Source organism: Glycine max, chromosome 19 (genome assembly GCF_000004515.6).
Source record: "Glycine max cultivar Williams 82 chromosome 19, Glycine_max_v4.0, whole genome shotgun sequence".
Lineage (NCBI taxonomy): Eukaryota > Viridiplantae > Streptophyta > Magnoliopsida > Fabales > Fabaceae > Glycine > Glycine max.
Genome location: NC_038255.2, coordinates 40,017,850 through 40,035,631, shown reverse-complemented (window position 1 = coordinate 40,035,631; position 17,782 = coordinate 40,017,850). Strand labels below are relative to the sequence as shown.

At 29.0% G+C, this 17,782-nt stretch overlaps 2 protein-coding genes across 2 annotated transcripts; both read left to right on the top strand.

The window, feature by feature from the left end:
• The first annotated feature begins 4,074 nt into the window (after window positions 1-4,074).
• On the top strand, window positions 4,075-7,095 carry LOC100776890 (glucan endo-1,3-beta-glucosidase). The gene is made up of 2 exons (XM_003554104.5): window positions 4,075-4,219; window positions 5,950-7,095. The coding sequence occupies exons 1-2, from the start codon at window positions 4,129-4,131 to the stop codon at window positions 6,897-6,899; spliced, it is 1,041 nt and encodes a 346-aa protein (XP_003554152.1). The 5' UTR covers window positions 4,075-4,128; the 3' UTR covers window positions 6,900-7,095.
• Window positions 7,096-8,937: 1,842 nt separating this feature from the next.
• LOC100776357 (glucan endo-1,3-beta-glucosidase) lies at window positions 8,938-12,270 on the top strand. The gene is made up of 2 exons (XM_003554103.4): window positions 8,938-9,133; window positions 11,110-12,270. Exons 1-2 carry the CDS (start codon window positions 9,040-9,042, stop codon window positions 12,060-12,062), a joined length of 1,047 nt encoding a protein of 348 aa, XP_003554151.1. The 5' UTR covers window positions 8,938-9,039; the 3' UTR covers window positions 12,063-12,270.
• The last annotated feature ends 5,512 nt before the right edge of the window (window positions 12,271-17,782 follow it).

The window sequence follows — 17,782 nt, the reverse complement described above, 5'->3', positions numbered from 1 at the left end:
TCTGTATGAAATGATTCGTGGATCTCATACGGATCAATTTCATATGGATCAGTTGATTCGTGTGAGTTGATTCGTGGGTCTCATATGCTCTAACTAATTGAGCTAATAAATCAATTACATTATAAAATAAATAATGTTGATATACATAACATTAAAATTTCTAATGTATATTTAATGTGCATATAAATTAAAATAATAAATTTTGTGACAATTAATTTTGATATAACTCATATGAATTATTTAATTTGTATATTTTTTTATAAATAAAAATATTTACTATTAAAAAAATTTATATATTAAATTTTTAAAAAATTAATTTATTAATATATTAAAAATTTTAATAGTAAATATTTTTATTTATAAAAAAATATACAAATTAAATAATTCATGAGTTATATCAAAATTAATTGTCACAATTTATTATTTAAATATACATTAGAAATTTTAGTGTTATGTATAGCAATATTATTTATTTTATAATGTAATTGATTTATTAGGTTAATTGGATAGAACATTGTACTAATAATTTAAAAGTTACATGTTCTATTCTTGTTTGGGTCATTAATTTTAAATTAATTCATCACAAATATTTTTGAAAAAAAACTTTTGAATTGGACTTATACGGATTAACTAATTTGTATGAAGTTGATCCGTATAAGGCCCACGGATCATCTCATACGGAGTTGATCCGTAGGCCTAATTCGTGATCCGTATGAGATCCACGGATCAGTTGATCTCTATCCTTTTACGAAAGGATAAAATGGGAAAAATGTGAACGCCGCAATTTCGTTGGATGCATGTAACCGTGCCCAACTATCAATTATGTAATGGGTAATTAATTTTATCAATATTAAGACAACCTATATTGGGCACGGAAACATTTGATTACATTGAAATTGAGAAATAACAAAAGATTAAAATATAGAATTCATCATAGCCTTAAATTATGAATTTAATTACTAAAAGAATAGAAATACAAAACAAGAACCAAATATCCATTAAAAAATAGTATACATGAATGCAAATACAGTCAAACATTTTGATCACCCATTTTGTTTTCTAATGTGCTACCGGTTAACGAGATTAACTAAATGTTGAAAAATACTTAATGTATACATATTTTCTTCTTTCCTCTTATTTTCAATCTATTAGCTTATTTAAACATATTATTACAAAAGAAACCTTTAAATAAATTTTAAAGCTGACCTTATCTTTTAAACAAATTGACATGAAAAATCTAAACCCATTCCACTTCGAGTCATTATCAAATTAATATCATTATATCAACATGACTTATGCCCCTTAGTTATAGTTGAGGTGAGTGGAAGACTTTATTGGTCTAGAGCTTCCACCAAGCAAAATAAGAAAGTTGCTATTTCTGCTCCCTTTTATTACTCCTACTCTTCTATATAACTTTTTTCTCCAAAATATCCTAAATTTTGCAATCCCTATTTTGTAATTGGTCTCTTCAATAAATAATTTTGCATTCCCCTTCTTGCACACTTTTCTCCGCCACGCCATCTAACCACCACATTCCCTTTCTAGCATTTCCCCAATGCATTTTTTATTTTATTTATTACACCCCAATGCTTATGATTGATTTCACCATGTAACAAAGCATTCAATAAAGCGGTGGTAGCTACTTAGTATGTTTCAATGGGATTTGCAGGACTTCATTTATTCCTTGTATATGGATTTCAATTTCTTATCATAAATGGAGTTTTATTTATAATGTATTTAATCTTATTTTATTCTTGTAGGCAGCTGAAATGCAGAAGACTAAGGATAACAAATCTTCATTTGTTGTTGAAGATAATAGCTCCACTTTTGTCACTGGAGTGGAAAACTGAATTACGTTTTATTTATATTTTGGTAATTTTTAGGTTGATTTCATTGCAGCAATAACTAGAAAATAGATTGGAGAATCTTCTAGTTCAAAAGACAAAAGGGAAGAAGAACCTCCACTCTGAGGTCCAAGGGTGCATGGGATTCGTTGGAGGTGGGGTGACAGAGGAGTGCATAAAAGGGAATTGCAAAATCATATCCTGAAGAGGCCAATTACAAAAAAGGGGAGTGCAAATTGTAGCATATTTTTGGGAAATAAAATTATAAAAGGGAGTGTACTAGTTATAAAGGAAAGTGTAAATAGCAACTCCCAAAAATAAAATACATAAGAGTCTAACCCTGGTTTGAAATCGAGGGAAATGGAAAGTACGCTTAGCTTCCACAAATCATCGGTGTTCACAAAATGCTAGAGCAGTACCCATACTCAATCCAAAAAATAATAAGTTCAATTGGATTGAGTTGGGTTCAACCCAAACAATTTTCAAAATTAAATCAAATTATTAGTGTTGCATTAGGTTAGTTTGCGTTCATGACTATCCATATTCATGAACACTCTTAGACCAACATTTATATCAAAGATAAAACGTTAACTAATAATAATTTGAAAAAAAAAAGAGTAAAATTAACCATAAAACAAAAAAAAAATCCTTTATTTTTTATTTTAAAAAATTATAGTACTTACCTAAAATGAGAAATTTTTAGAGTTAGTTATTCTTCAACAAGAACATTTTTGGAGACTTTTCCCAACCTCTTGTATCTTTCAATCTATATTTCATCTTTATTTCTACATTAAATTTTAATATTTTAAAACAAATTATCTTCGTATGTTGTATCACAATATAAATTATTATGATAACTTTAAAATATAATTTATATATTTAAATATATTTAGATTATAAATTTTAATTATGTAAAGTAGTAATTTAAGAAAATTTATTTTCTAATGTGCATGTTACCTCCTTGCCAGGGAACTACCTAGCTATAGCTGTTAAGAAGATTAATTAAATGTTGAAAACTAATAATCAATATATTTATTTTTTCTTTGAACTCATTTACACACTCCAATATTTAGTCTTCAACTTGTCTTTATTTTATCATATTATATCTAGTGCTTAAATACTGAAAGGAAAACACTATTTTGTTACAAAAACATTTTGTGTAATTGTACGAAGCGCATATAAAACAACTCCACTTTTGATTTCCATAAAATTACTTATTTTTTAAACAACCAAAAACACTCAAACACATCATTTCGTAGGTGATTCGTAATCATCATTTAAACACTAATTTATTAATTTATATAATTAGAATAAAAAAATTTACATATTAAAATATTTACTTAATTTATATATTAATTGATGCAATTATATTTATTTTTATAATTAGAATAAAAATAATTTGTATATTAAAATAAATTTACAAAATAATTCATATATTAATTTATGAAATTTAATTATAAATTGGTAAAATAAAAATAAAAATATTAAACTATTGAAAATAAAAATATATAAAATTATATAAAATAAAATTAAAAAAATTATATATTAATTTTTTTAATTTATAAGTTTTTATAGATCGAAAAAAATTAATAACTCTTGATTAATGACCAGATTTTTTTTTATTTTTCACTTTATTTAATCGCTTGTTACATGAGCATTATTTCACAACTTACTTAAGCATAAGCATCACATAAACACCAATACACATGTCAAAGTTAAGGTTTGACTTTAATGAACAATCCATGAAAAAACAAATTATTTAATTTTCTGAAAAATAAAAAAATTAAATACCTTGATTTAAAAATAAGAAGATTAAAATTACAAATTTAAAATTATAAAAGACCAAAATTATAACTTAACCTAAAAATCGATTTCCTTCTCTTTTTACATTTTATTCTTTCTTTCCTTCCTTTTTTTTTTCTTAACCCCACTATATTTCATTGGATGAACATTTATCATTACTCTTAAATGTTTTGAACACTAACAAGAGAGGGAACTTGACGTGTGAAGTACTCCACGATCAACAAATCGCTAGGTAATCACTAGGATATTGATCATATTATGAAAGCTGTTTTTGTTATTCATCCAAGTTCTAGCTTAGCTAGGTAGTGGCTGCTTGACCCGTCAATAGTGTGATTGGCGCCATAGAAATGGGAAGAAAAAAATCTAATGGCCCAATACAAGCCGCCTTATTTGTCTATATAAACAAATTAGTTTTGGAGCCTAAATTGTCATTCCCTTCTATCACTTCTTCTTCCTTAACCTATCTTGTTCTTAATTATCAATGTCTCAATCCCATTCAACTGGAAAATGTTCTTCCATGACTTCAATACTCCTCTTGTTTATGCTTCTAATCACTAACACAGGCACAACAGGTCTCTCTCTCTCTCTCAATAACCATTATTTGTTTTCCACTTTCTACAAACTGATCTATCATCCTCTTGACAATAGGAAGCACAAGTCTTGTTTATTTTCCACTTTGGCCAATTTTCCATCACTTAAGATTATATATATGATCACTTAATATAGAAAAGTTGTGCTACTTTTTGTATTATAACGTTCAACATATATAGAGAAAGAAGAAAAACATATATTGACTTAAACTCATATAAACTATTACAGTATTAATTACTTTATAGAATTTAATAGTGATACACATTATTAAATAATTTTATACTATCATCTAAATACTTTTTATGAATATCAATTAATTATTAAATTAAATAGTTATATTTTTTGTAACCATCATATTTAGCTTTTCGGTGAGATTATAAGATAGTCACAAATTTTGATGAGGCAACTACAAAACTAATTTCTTATCGAAATTTAATTGCACTTAAAATTTGTTATTATTCTTCAAAAATATATTATGCGATAATCAAATAAATATCTATATATTAATATAAGATTTCGTACACATAATTTATATGATAAGAATTTTACCCAATATACAATAACTTTTGAGATAAAATTATTTAATAAAAAATGATTAAATAGTGTAACTAAATACAATATAATTTGATCTCTTTAATATAATTTTATCTTTTACAAGGTGTCACTGTTTTATCCTTACACCATTCAACGATTTTCTATATAATACGAAACTAATAAATCCAACCATTAAAACATTTGATATATATTATCTTATGATTATGTATATCAAATTTCAGATAAATTGATTTTTTTATTGTATATTATATATATAGCAATGACTTTTTTTTAAGGAGAGCAATAAATTTACTTATATTTTAAATATCATATCAAAATAATACAGTCTAATGAAGTAGTAAATTAATTATTTTTATTTACATCAATTTTTATAAATTTAATCTAGTTTATAGTACTATCAATTCAATTTTTATATCAAAAGTTCTTACCCGAGCCGAGAGTATGTGTAAAAGTTTGACATTTGATATCAATATATATATAATATTAATCTTAAAATGGACATTGACAACGCATGTAATATTAAATTTAGCATCTATGATTCTTTCCATTGTAAAAAATTAAGTAATAAAATATAAGTCTAATCCATGGACCAGGCCACTTAAAGCATCTTTCATGGAAAATATAACAATTCTTAGATCATTTTTTATAGGTTTGATGATGTCACATAAAATATAATTTTTTTTGCTTTTTTATTTTGTAATTAATAAATCTCAATTTGAATTCTTGAGTATTTTTGTGAATCCCACAATAAGCGTCACTTAGGTATATTTTATGAATTAGTTAGAGAGAAAAATATTATAAAAAAATATTTTTTTTAAAATGGGGTCTTGAGAATTCTTGAAGAGAAATTCAACCTCCATGTTAATTAAAGATCTCCAAAGCATGTATATGGTAAGAGTTATTGAATTCAAGAATCCAATTCAAGAATATCGAATAAATATGTTCTTAGAGTCAATTAATCTTTGGATAGATAGGACAAAATAAGTTCAAATATAAATTTTGAGCTCATTCAACTCATGCACAAGGTTAATATTAATTTTATAATAATTCACAGACATTAATTAATCAATTAAACTAATCAACCTCCGTTGATACCTAAGAAGTAGTGTTATCAATTCAGCATTAGTGCCATATTGTTCCAGCATATCTGGTGCAGGTGCACAATCTGGTGTATGCTATGGAAGAGTTGGCAACAATTTACCGTCCCCACAAGAAGTAGTGGCCCTTTACAAACAATATGATTTCCGAAGGATGAGAATCTATGATCCAAGCCAACAAGTACTCCAAGCTCTGAGAGTTTCCAACATTGAGTTGCTGCTAGATCTCCCTAACGTCAACCTCCAAAGTGTAGCTTCTAGCCAAGACAACGCAAACAGATGGGTGCAAGACAACGTCAGAAACTATGCCAACAATGTCAGATTCAGGTACATTTCGGTGGGAAATGAAGTAAAACCTTGGGACTCATTTGCACGTTTTGTAGTGCCTGCAATCCAAAACATCCAAAGAGCCGTTTCTGCGGCTGGCCTTGGAAACCAAATAAAAGTTTCCACTGCCATTGAAACTGGTGCCTTGGCAGAATCATACCCTCCATCAAGGGGCTCTTTTAGGTCTGACTATTTAACATCATATCTTGATGGTGTCATTAGACATCTAGTGAACAATAATGCCCCATTATTGGTTAATGTGTACCCTTATTTCGCTTACATTGGAAACCCTAGGGACATTAGTCTTGACTATGCACTTTTTAGGTCTCCTTCAGTGGTAGTGCAAGATGGTTCACTTGGTTACCGTAACCTTTTTAATGCTATGGTGGATGCTGTTTATGCTGCATTGGAGAAAGCAGGAGGAGGGTCACTGAACATAGTTGTGTCTGAGAGTGGATGGCCTTCTTCTGGTGGAACAGCCACTTCACTTGATAATGCAAGAACTTACAACACAAACTTGGTTCGGAATGTGAAACAAGGGACCCCAAAGAGGCCTAATAGACCCCTTGAAACTTATGTGTTTGCCATGTTTGATGAAAATCAGAAGCAACCAGAGTATGAGAAGTTTTGGGGGCTCTTCCTTCCAAATAAACAGCCTAAATACTCAATTAATTTGAATTAGTTACTAGAAGCATAGTGTATAAGAAATAAGGGCTATGATTCCAAATTAAACTTCCATAATTGTTCTAGAAGAGGCAGGCAGGTATGGTCCGTATGGAGCTTTATCTGCACTATTGATTATTGGAGTCTTTTATGTACCCATTTACGAGCAAAGTTTGTTTTAAATAATAATTCTATTATCAATATTTTACTATATACAATGAAGGAGTTTAATTTATACGTAATGATAGTGTAAAATAATTTTATATTGTTATTTAATTATAAATTATTATTTAAATTATTTTTAAATCATTATTTTAAAAATTAATAAATTAATCATAAATAATAAATTATAATTGAATAACCATATAAAATATTTTAAATAGTCAATATGTAACCATTTTTTTCTATAATGAATCCTCTCTTTTGCTAGCATTAACTAGAGTCAAATTATCGACAAAAGAATCCACTATATTACCCTTGAGTTACTGTAGACTAAGTCCATTATATTATAGATGACTTTTTCTAGGTTGTTAATAAAATTTACCAATAAAGATTTTTTAAAAAAAAAATTAGTCCATTGTAAGCTATTAATTTACAACAGATTTTGGCTATTACAATGGACTTTTAGCTCATTATAATAATAAACTTTCTTGTAGTTTCTCTAGTATGTTGATGTACGTCTTTCTTTCAAAGCATGAACAACTGGTCTGAAAATTTTAAAATGAAAGATATATTTTTGATCTCATATCAGTACATAAATTTCACAAATTACTTTCTTTTGGTTCCAAACTCAACAGAATCCTTGAGAAAACAAAAGTTTCTTTGTGTTCCATAGGTTTCCAATGTATGAATCCATCAATGAATCATCAAGAGAAGAGGAGTTTTTTTATCCCCCATCTAGAACCATGAGTTAGATTACGGAATGAAAAGATTAAGCAATGGAAGTGGGTGAAGGATGAGAAAAACATACCAAGACTTGGCTTTAATCAAAACCAACTTTACCCCGGAGCTCTTATCAAGGGAAGAGAAAGAATTTTGGGCGAACACAAGGAAGTGTTCGGCCAAGGCTGGTTCAAATGGGGGCTTGGATGATTTGACCAATTACTTAAAAGTCCATGGTCAAAGGATTAAAGCAAGGTCATTTTGATAATCAACAAATACAACAACTTATTGAATAAGTTTTTTTTTTTTAAAAAAAATAGATTGACTTCACTTGGATGGTTAAGTTGGCCGGCACTGGTGTCTAAAACCATGAGCCCAAGGTGTTTTTTCATGGTACTTGGTGAGTACAATTAAGGTGTAAGAGAATTAATCATGGCTTAATGTAACTAATTGTACACTTAGTTAAATGGTTTGGATGTAACTAGGAAATTTCAAGATAATGGTAATACATATCTAGGTTCTAAAGTTAGCTAGTCAAAACTTAATCAATATGTAATATTTAACGACCAACTTATGTAATAAGATTCAGTCAGTTTTAATTTAGAGTTTATCTACTATTGGTAAATTATGTAAAAATTAGTTGGAATCAGTAAATTATTTTTTTATCTTCCGGTTGATAGTTGCTATGATTTGTTTTGACTCTTCATGTGTTAAAACCAACCATTGAAGGTGTCTTTTTAAATATGAAAATTATAAAATATAAGGTTAAGATAAAAGATATTTTTTCACTTATTATATGATCATTTACATTGCAAAGAATATTGCTGGAAATTTTAGTAGTCTCGAATCCCTAACTAATTCATGAGAGGCTCGAGCAGTTACAATAAACCATAATCACCACTCACGCAAAGATAGTACGAATGAATGCATATGTCACAGTCGAACAAGTGATATGAACTCCGATTAATTTCTTTCTAATGTGCATGTTGCCTCCATTATTGGTAATACCTAGCTAGCAGTTGAGAAGAATAATTGATCGTTTTGAACACTAGCGGGAAATAAGACAGAAGCAAGCATGTGAAGACAATCAACAAATTGCTAGTGGCTGCAGTGCTTGACCCGTCAGTACACTCTGGTTGTTGAAAAGTCTCAGCCAATACAAGTCTAAAAGTCTTACTAGCTTGTATATACAAACGAACTAGTTTTTGAGGCTGAATTGCCTTACCCTTGTATCAGTTCTTCGTTCTTCAACGTACCTTAATTTCTTCTTATCTCACATGGCTAAGTACCATTTAAGTGGGAAAAGTTCTTCCATCACTTCTATAGCCTTTCTGTTTATCCTTCTTCTAATCACTAATACAGGCAAAGCAGGTCTCTTTCTCTCTCTTCCATGCCTCTCTATGCATCAATATGTTTTCAACTTTGGCTTCATTAAGGGCTCTTACATTTATGTTACCATTTACTCGTATTAATAATATGTAATGAATAGGATGTTAAATCTAGATATATAATTTTTTTGATTTAGACTCTTTATCACATGTATCTTTTAAGGATAATGATTTTATTCGAGTGAGATAAAATTAATAAATTATGTATGACAAAATTTTATGTTTGAATATTTAATGTGTAATTACATTCTCAAGATTAAATATAAAATCTTTAGTTAAATTAAAATAATTTTATATGAGTTGATTCACGTTTTGAATTGAATATAATATTAATACCTAACTTGTTCCATATATATTTTCCCTTACACGTCATATAACTATATAATTGCTATATTTTATTGATGTGGCTGAGGCAAAACAATGGTAGGCATTTGCTTCTTTTGAGGCGATGAGTGGTTAGTCTATTTGGGGATAACTATATAGATAATCCGACACCCAATTCAGTGTTTAAATTAATGGAGTATCGATATATGAAAATTAAGATATATTTCATGCGATCTATTTATAGGTCTCGAGACTCGAGTGCAAGTGAATCATTACTAGAATGTGAATGAGTCATTGTTAGGATACAGAGCATGATTGTGAGGCAATCTCGCAAAGGTGCATGAGTCTAGCTCTCCAATCATAAAATATTTGGGATATATACATGAGCTGACTAGTGATAGGGATCTTCCATTGCAAGCATAGAGAACCTAGTAGGATGTAGGCATACAGCTTAGCAAGTTGTTAATGGACCTTAGATAACTGCTTATAATTAATAGTATGTACCAATCTATCTATTGCTTCATAAAAATGTGTAAAAAATAGAATGGCTTTTAAAAGTCGAATATATTTTATTATTGAGTTATAAGGTTATCTTTTACATATTTATATTTAAAATTGAATTTATTATACTTTTAGTCTCTAAATTTTTTACTATTTTTATTTTTAATTTTGACTAGTTTTTGTTCTTCAATTTTTTTTCTTCCTTTTAGTTTTTTCAAGGACTAAAAATAAGAATGAAAAAATAATTAAACAACTAAAATTTTAAAAAAAAGTTAAGGAGGTTGATCAGTGAAAAGAAAAGTTTAAGAATTAAAAGCAAAATTTTCAAAATGTTTGGGGATTGAAAAAATAATAATTTTTTAAAAACTGTGAAACATATCCGAATATCTATTTAATCAAGTTAATTCATTCACTTTTAATTAGTTCTTTAGTTTTATTAATTTTTCAGAGTTAATTTTTGATATTATAGTAATGCTCTTGTTTTATAGTACCTTGTAAAAGTACGACATTAATTGAAATGATAACATATTTATTGAACTAAAATCTGCATAAAAAGTTCAAAATTTAGTATATAGATACCGATTTAAACATGGACAATGACACTAAAATTACTATCTAGACAAGCATATATCCATGTGAAACTACTTTTTGAATGAAAGTATAGGTCTAGTACTTAGTGGTTTATTTAGACCTTATCCATTGTAATCCTTCTGGTAATTAAGAGACGAAGACTAGGTCAAACACTTTCAAGTTGTCCCCATATTAAAAAAAAAAAGCGTAAAAAAAAATACCATACTACAAAACCCAAGAAAAATTAGGTGAACTTCAAGTGGATTTTTGGTCGTTTTGAAAATATCTCATTTTTTTAATTTTCTATATAAATTTCACTCATTTTTAATCTTTACGTTTAAAAGTACACGAAATTTATAATTTTTAAGAACAAAAACGAAAAAACTTACGTTAAATAAGAATCAGTTTATAAAAGCTCGTATAAATAATAGTTAGAAAATGAAGCAAGTTATGTACACTCATCTCTACGACCAAGTTATTTAATTGTGAATCAAAGTAGCTAAAAAGTAGTACAATCAATTCAGTGAATTCACAACTAGTACCAATTTGTTCCATCTGATGCAGGTGCACAATCTGGTGTATGCTATGGAAGAATTGGCAACAATTTACCGTCCCCACAAGAAGTAGTGGCCCTTTTCAAACAATATGATTTCCGAAGGATGCGAATCTACGATCCAAGTCAAGAAGTCCTCGAAGCTCTGAGAGGTTCCAACATTGAACTTTTGCTAGACATCCCAAATGACAACCTCCAAAACCTAGCATTTAGCCAAGACAATGCAAACAAATGGGTGCAAGACAACATCAAAAACTATGCCAATAATGTCAGATTCAGATACATTTCAGTGGGAAATGAAGTGAAGCCGGAACACTCATTTGCACAATTCCTTGTGCCTGCAATGCAAAACATTCAAAGGGCCATTTCTAATGCTGGTCTTGGAAACCAAATAAAAGTTTCCACTGCCATTGAGACTGGAGCCTTGGCAGATTCATACCCACCATCAATGGGTTCCTTTAGGTCTGACTATAGAACAGCATATCTTGATGGTGTCATCAGACATCTAGTGAACAATAATACCCCATTATTGGTTAATGTGTACCCTTATTTTGCTTACATTAACGACCCTAGGAACATTAGCCTTGACTATGCACTTTTTAGGTCTCCGTCGGTGGTAGTGCAAGATGGTTCACTTGGTTACCGTAACCTCTTTGATGCTATGGTGGATGCTGTTTATGCTGCATTGGAGAAAGCAGGAGGAGGGTCAGTGAGCATAGTTGTGTCTGAGAGTGGATGGCCTTCTTCTGGTGGAACAGCAACTTCGCTTGATAATGCAAGAACTTACAACACAAACTTGGTTCGGAATGTGAAGCAAGGGACCCCAAAGAGGCCAGCTGGTAGACCCCTTGAAACTTATGTGTTTGCCATGTTTAATGAAAATCAGAAGCAGCCAGAGTATGAGAAGTTTTGGGGGGTCTTCCTTCCAAATAAACAGCCCAAGTACTCAATTAATTTGAATTAGTTACTAGAAGCATAGTGTATAAGAAATAAGAGCAATGATTCCAAATGAAACTTCAATAATTGTCTTAATTAGAAGGGGCGGGTATAGTACTTTATCAGCATTCTTGAAGTCTGCATGTACTATTTACGAGCTAAGTTAATTAGCTTTAAATAAAAGTTCTCTTGTTACTACTTTATAATATATAATCAATAATCTCTTCTTTTGCTAGTATTGGCGATCCAGAATTTGTTAATCTCTCGTATGGTTGATGACTTTCTTTCTAAGCAGGACCAACTAGCATTTAAAACTACTCTATATTCTAAACCTATCATAAATATCTAAATATTTGAATAACGGATGAAAATTTTAGGATTTTAAGTAAAAAAATTGATAAGAACGACTAAATTTAGTTGATTTCCAAAATATTCATAAGCTTTATAAATAAAAACATCAAGTAACTCAAATTAAAAACTAAATTTCAATTTCTGGTGACATAAAAACAACTATCAAAACACATGAATCAATTTATTCTAGATCATTTCAGTTTAGTTAGATGTGCTGGATTCAAGTACCGGATATACAATTATATTAAATATTTGGAGAAAAAACTTGTCATTCATAGTAGTAGCCTAATTCCTATCCAACTTAAATAGGATTATATCTCGTGTAAGATAAATGTGATCGGAACAAAAAAAAAAACTAAAAATATAATTAAATCAAAAATAATTCTTTATATATAAAAATTAGCTTCACCTAGTTAGTTAGGACACAATGATTAAACCACATACATAAATATGGTGGGTCGGGTTTTCACAAAATAAGGAATCAAATTAAACATATGTTATGTGTGATGTGGGAAAACTTCTATGGAACATCCATCCTCCTCAATGATGAGAAGTTATGGGTTACAAATTGTGAAAGAAAAATACCTAGGTAGAGAGAAGTGGATGATATATATGTTGAATAATACTGCAGGTTCCTTCTTTTGGAGCTCAGTTAAGCGATCATTCTTGGTTTTGTTGACAAATGGTTGGTGAGGAGGCCCCCTATGTTCACGATGCTGAGCTTCGAGAATTTGAGATCATGTATGGAGGGATGCATGGAAGATCATGTGGTATTTTAATTTGATCAATTGTTCTCCTCCCCCATATAGGAATTGAACTACCATATCTATGGAGTTGATCAATTCCAGGCTTAGACTCTCTTTTTCCTTCACCGTTATCTAACGTAAAATAAGGTGTACGTTTACAATTTTGCAAGAAGAAGAAAATGTTGCGGCTAGGAATTTTGAAGAACAATTGTAGGAACTACCAGACTAGCTATAATCAGCTACGTTTCCTGGGATGTGACACCAAAACCATATATAATTAGATATACCTCGCCAAATAAGAAAATAGGAAACAAAAGAAACTCTTGGTATTGTGAAGCCCCATCTATTTATTATACCAAAATTGAAATGAGCAACAAAACTAAAGCAAAATACCCGGATAAGATAATAGTTGGCATGCATGTAATCGGAAAACCTTGGTGATGAACGATAGTTTTGGGGATAATCAAGCCAATCCATTGTATTCAATGCATTTTAAGACTCCAACACCTTGCTCATTAATTAATTGACATTTGATGGTTGAAAGTCTTTTTATTACGAATTGCACTTTGCACATGAAAGTCTATTACGTGTCAGGCCATATTACTATTACATGCATGGTAGTTACACAATCAAGTCAGTGAGAGGCAGGCATCACAGTTATTACACGGTAAGTTAGGTGGGAGAACCACCACCTCACTGGCTGAGAAAGAGCATGAGGACTGGGTTTTAGATCTTGTTTGTTTGTATAATTATTAAGTGTTTTTGTGTTTTATTTTTATAATAAATAATTATAAAACTTTGCTTTATTTTTATTTTGTTTCTTATTTTTAAATATTTGTATAAAATTTAGTAAAAATAAATTTTATTATTTTTAATATATAGATCTTTGAAATAAACAAGCTGGTGTCAATTTAATGAGTAATTATTTATAAAAATAGAAAATACGAATTTTTTTTTCTGGAGTTTTCAAATTCTCACGTGTTGAAAGTCTATGAAAGGGAGATAAGAATTCGAAACATCCATTAGAAATAATGAATTGTTCGCTGTTTGACCCATAATTTGGTCATGATCAGTTAGATGGCTTTATGTAATGCAGTACTGTTTGACCTGAGATAAGTCTCCTAAACTCAAAATTCAGAGAAAACCTTAAGTTCAGTGGTAATTAAGTTTGGTAAAGAATATTAAAACTAGAGGAATATATAATTATTTATTTTTTATTCCCTTAAACGTTTATAATATAAATGATTATTTATAAATTAAATATTAACAATGTTTGCTGTTGCTCTGCGTTGCAAATAACTAGTCTAATTGAAAAAAAAATACAAGAATATAATTAATATAGAAGTTATAAAGAGCCACAGATCAATTTCATTTTTTTCCTATCAACGTTATCTGTTTTTTTTTATTTACAACAATCATTATTTTATCGTACTGTAACATATATATTTTAAAACAAAATAAGTAATTAAAATTAATTTAAGCACAATTTAATATTTCCTTTATGCCTAATTATAAAATCACTTTCATAAATTTATTTATCTCTTTTTATAAAATTATTTTCTAATTTCTAGATACATTAATGTATCAAATATTAAATTGTGCTTAAATTAATATTAATTATTTTTTTCTTACACGTGATTAATTTAAGTTAATTATTTTTTTAAAGGATGTAAATTAATTATAAGCATCATATAACAAGAGGCCGATGAAATACCGATTGATATTAGTTATACTAAAATTATCCCTTTTTTATTTGGGCCATAAATCTAAATTTTAACCAATCACAAAACGATGCTTGCAGGAAATCAGCATACACCCCATCCAATATTTTTAAATGTTTGTATTGGGCTAACAACATGATACTAAAATTATCTAAATGCAACCAGAGACGACGTAAGCCTTTGGGCAAAAATAAAGTGGTGCCATGCCATGACCGATGAGGATTTTGTACTTGAGTTGAAAAAGAAACATAATCAACCCATTGCATTTGCATTGCATCTGTATTCTGCTAAGAATCTTAGTAGAGAATGAAAACTGAACTGAAAGATGCAATATACATGTTTCCTTGTCTGTCTCTGACTCTTTGTAGTTGATGACTGTATCTATGCAACGCACTTGTATTAGTTGTATATACCATAACAACACTTCAGTTGGACCTGCTCTGATTTATTAATAATAGTAATATCCAATACACAGAAAATAAAAATGAAATTCAATGCACGACTCATTGTTCTTCACTTGTCCCATAAAATAAAATATTCGTCACTTTCATATCTATCCTCGTGATAGTTGATACAGACGCATCCTACTTATTTTGCCTTTTGTACAATTAATTCAACCCTTTTCTTACTTAATGCCATGCAAAACAAGAAAAGCATTTTTATTTATAATGCTAATAGGTGATACATATTATACCATACCCGAATCGGAAAGTTATTACAGTAAAATCATTTCAGCTATGATTAATATTCAATGAATTTTGACGTGTAAAAGATTTTGAAGTGATTATTACAATATTTTATTATTATATAGTGTTCTGAACTTGACTTACCTATGTACAACTTATGAGACTAGAAATAAAGCTACCTGAGTTTCAACGCATGGTGAATAACAGTCATGATATGATTCGACATCTATGATGTGCTTTGATATTCAAGATGTGGTAAGGTATATGATAACATGCTAAAAGAGAAACACCTACGTCCCCAATGCCCTTAAGAATTTACCAATTTTCCCACATCTAGGCATGGATTGCGAATAAATGGAAAAGCATTATAGCTAGTCAATTAGTTTGTTCCATTGATATTAATTTTCTGTTATATGAGATTTGTCTTTTATTAATTATACAAACTTGCATTACCTATATATTTTTCTATTATTAAAAATTGCAGATGTTGTTCTTGTCAACGTTTTCATCTCAAATAAGCTTTAAATGTTGGAGAACGTAGAGCTTGTGTAGCCAACAACTCAATATGGATCAACCTGACTTTACATCCACCCAAAAATTGAAGGCTTAACTCTTAGCTTTTGGGATAGAGTGAATCAACCTTAGCTTGATTGTCTTTCAACAAGTCAAAGTAGCACTACATCCCTGAGGATACTCGTTGTTTAGAGTTGAAGAATAAAATCCATCACCTTATCAAGTCGATGTTGTTATGAGTCTTCAATGACATCCATTACCCAGAATCACAAGATTGCCTCCTTCTTTTAGGTTGATTGCTTCACAAGACCATTACTATTTTAGGATGGTCAATTGATTCACAAGTCTATAATGGTTTTTTGCTGCCAAGGTTTATAAGAGGAAATGACCATTTTTTCAAGTCAATGCAAGTGCAAGTGGTTGTAGTGATGCCAATGCTCGAATTAGAAGTATACAAGATAGACTCAGCCTAATCGCATCCTGCAAGGCTATAATGTAGGTTGGTCCAATGTCCAAGCATGTAAAGATTGTCTCTCAGTGTGTTTAGCATGTGGTGAAGAATAGTCATTCATGTGGTAAAATTATACAACTACGCTTATTGCTAAAAAAAGTAAGATTATAAAGCTCAAATTCAGCATTATAACGCACAGTATATTTCTTTTCCTTCTCCTGTTAACTCCATACCTTATTGAAAACAACATGTGGCAATCATTGCTTGATTATTGCGAAAAATGAAAAGTATAGATTTAGGTCATGCAAGAATACATGGATGGTCCAAATTAAAAATTAGGCAATAGTGACATAACCATTATGTGCATTAATATTTTAACCTCAACTATTTAAATATAATCTAATGGTCTCAATGAATAGAATTCTCACTTGATATTACACACACTGCATAATAACTTTTAATGAATGATAAAGAAGAATTAAATTGCGATAAAAAAATTTATATTAATTATTACATCATTTAATAATTTATATATAATTAAAATAATTTTATCATAAAATTCATTATTAAGTTGAAAATTCTTTAAAATAGATTATATTTATGAAATTTTACATCAATAAAAATTATTTGATACATCATTTCTATACATCAAAATTGGTATAATGAATACTTTTTAAAAAATACAAAAGTATAAATTATTTGATTATCTTTTTATTATTATTATTTAATTTTAATAAAATTTGTCGCAAACTATATTATTATTATTACCAAGATAATATATAATTGTAACTCAATCATCATATCAATAAAATTCAAATTTTATATATATATATATATATATATATATATATATATATATATATATATATATATATTCTCATTTCTCATAATAACTCTAATTATTATAAGAAATGAGAACTTCTCACTGTGTTTTCACTGTGTTTCCACTATCAATCTGTTCGAATATGATCCTTTAATTTTGTCATCAATACTTGAGATTACTTCCTTTACTTTTACTAACCTTAAAGAATATTACTCAATAGTTAATTAATATGTGCGTAAGATAAGAAAAGAAAACAAATTATTATGCTAGGCCTAGAAAGAAACATTGAATTGATATTTAATGCCTATTATATTTTTTATAAGACCGTCAACTTTAGAAAGTATCTTTAACAAGTCAAGACAAAAATAGTAATAAAATAAAAGAATTATTAATTTTTATATTTTAAATTAAAAGAGTTATAAAAATATTATTAAAAATAAATAACGGCCATTAAATT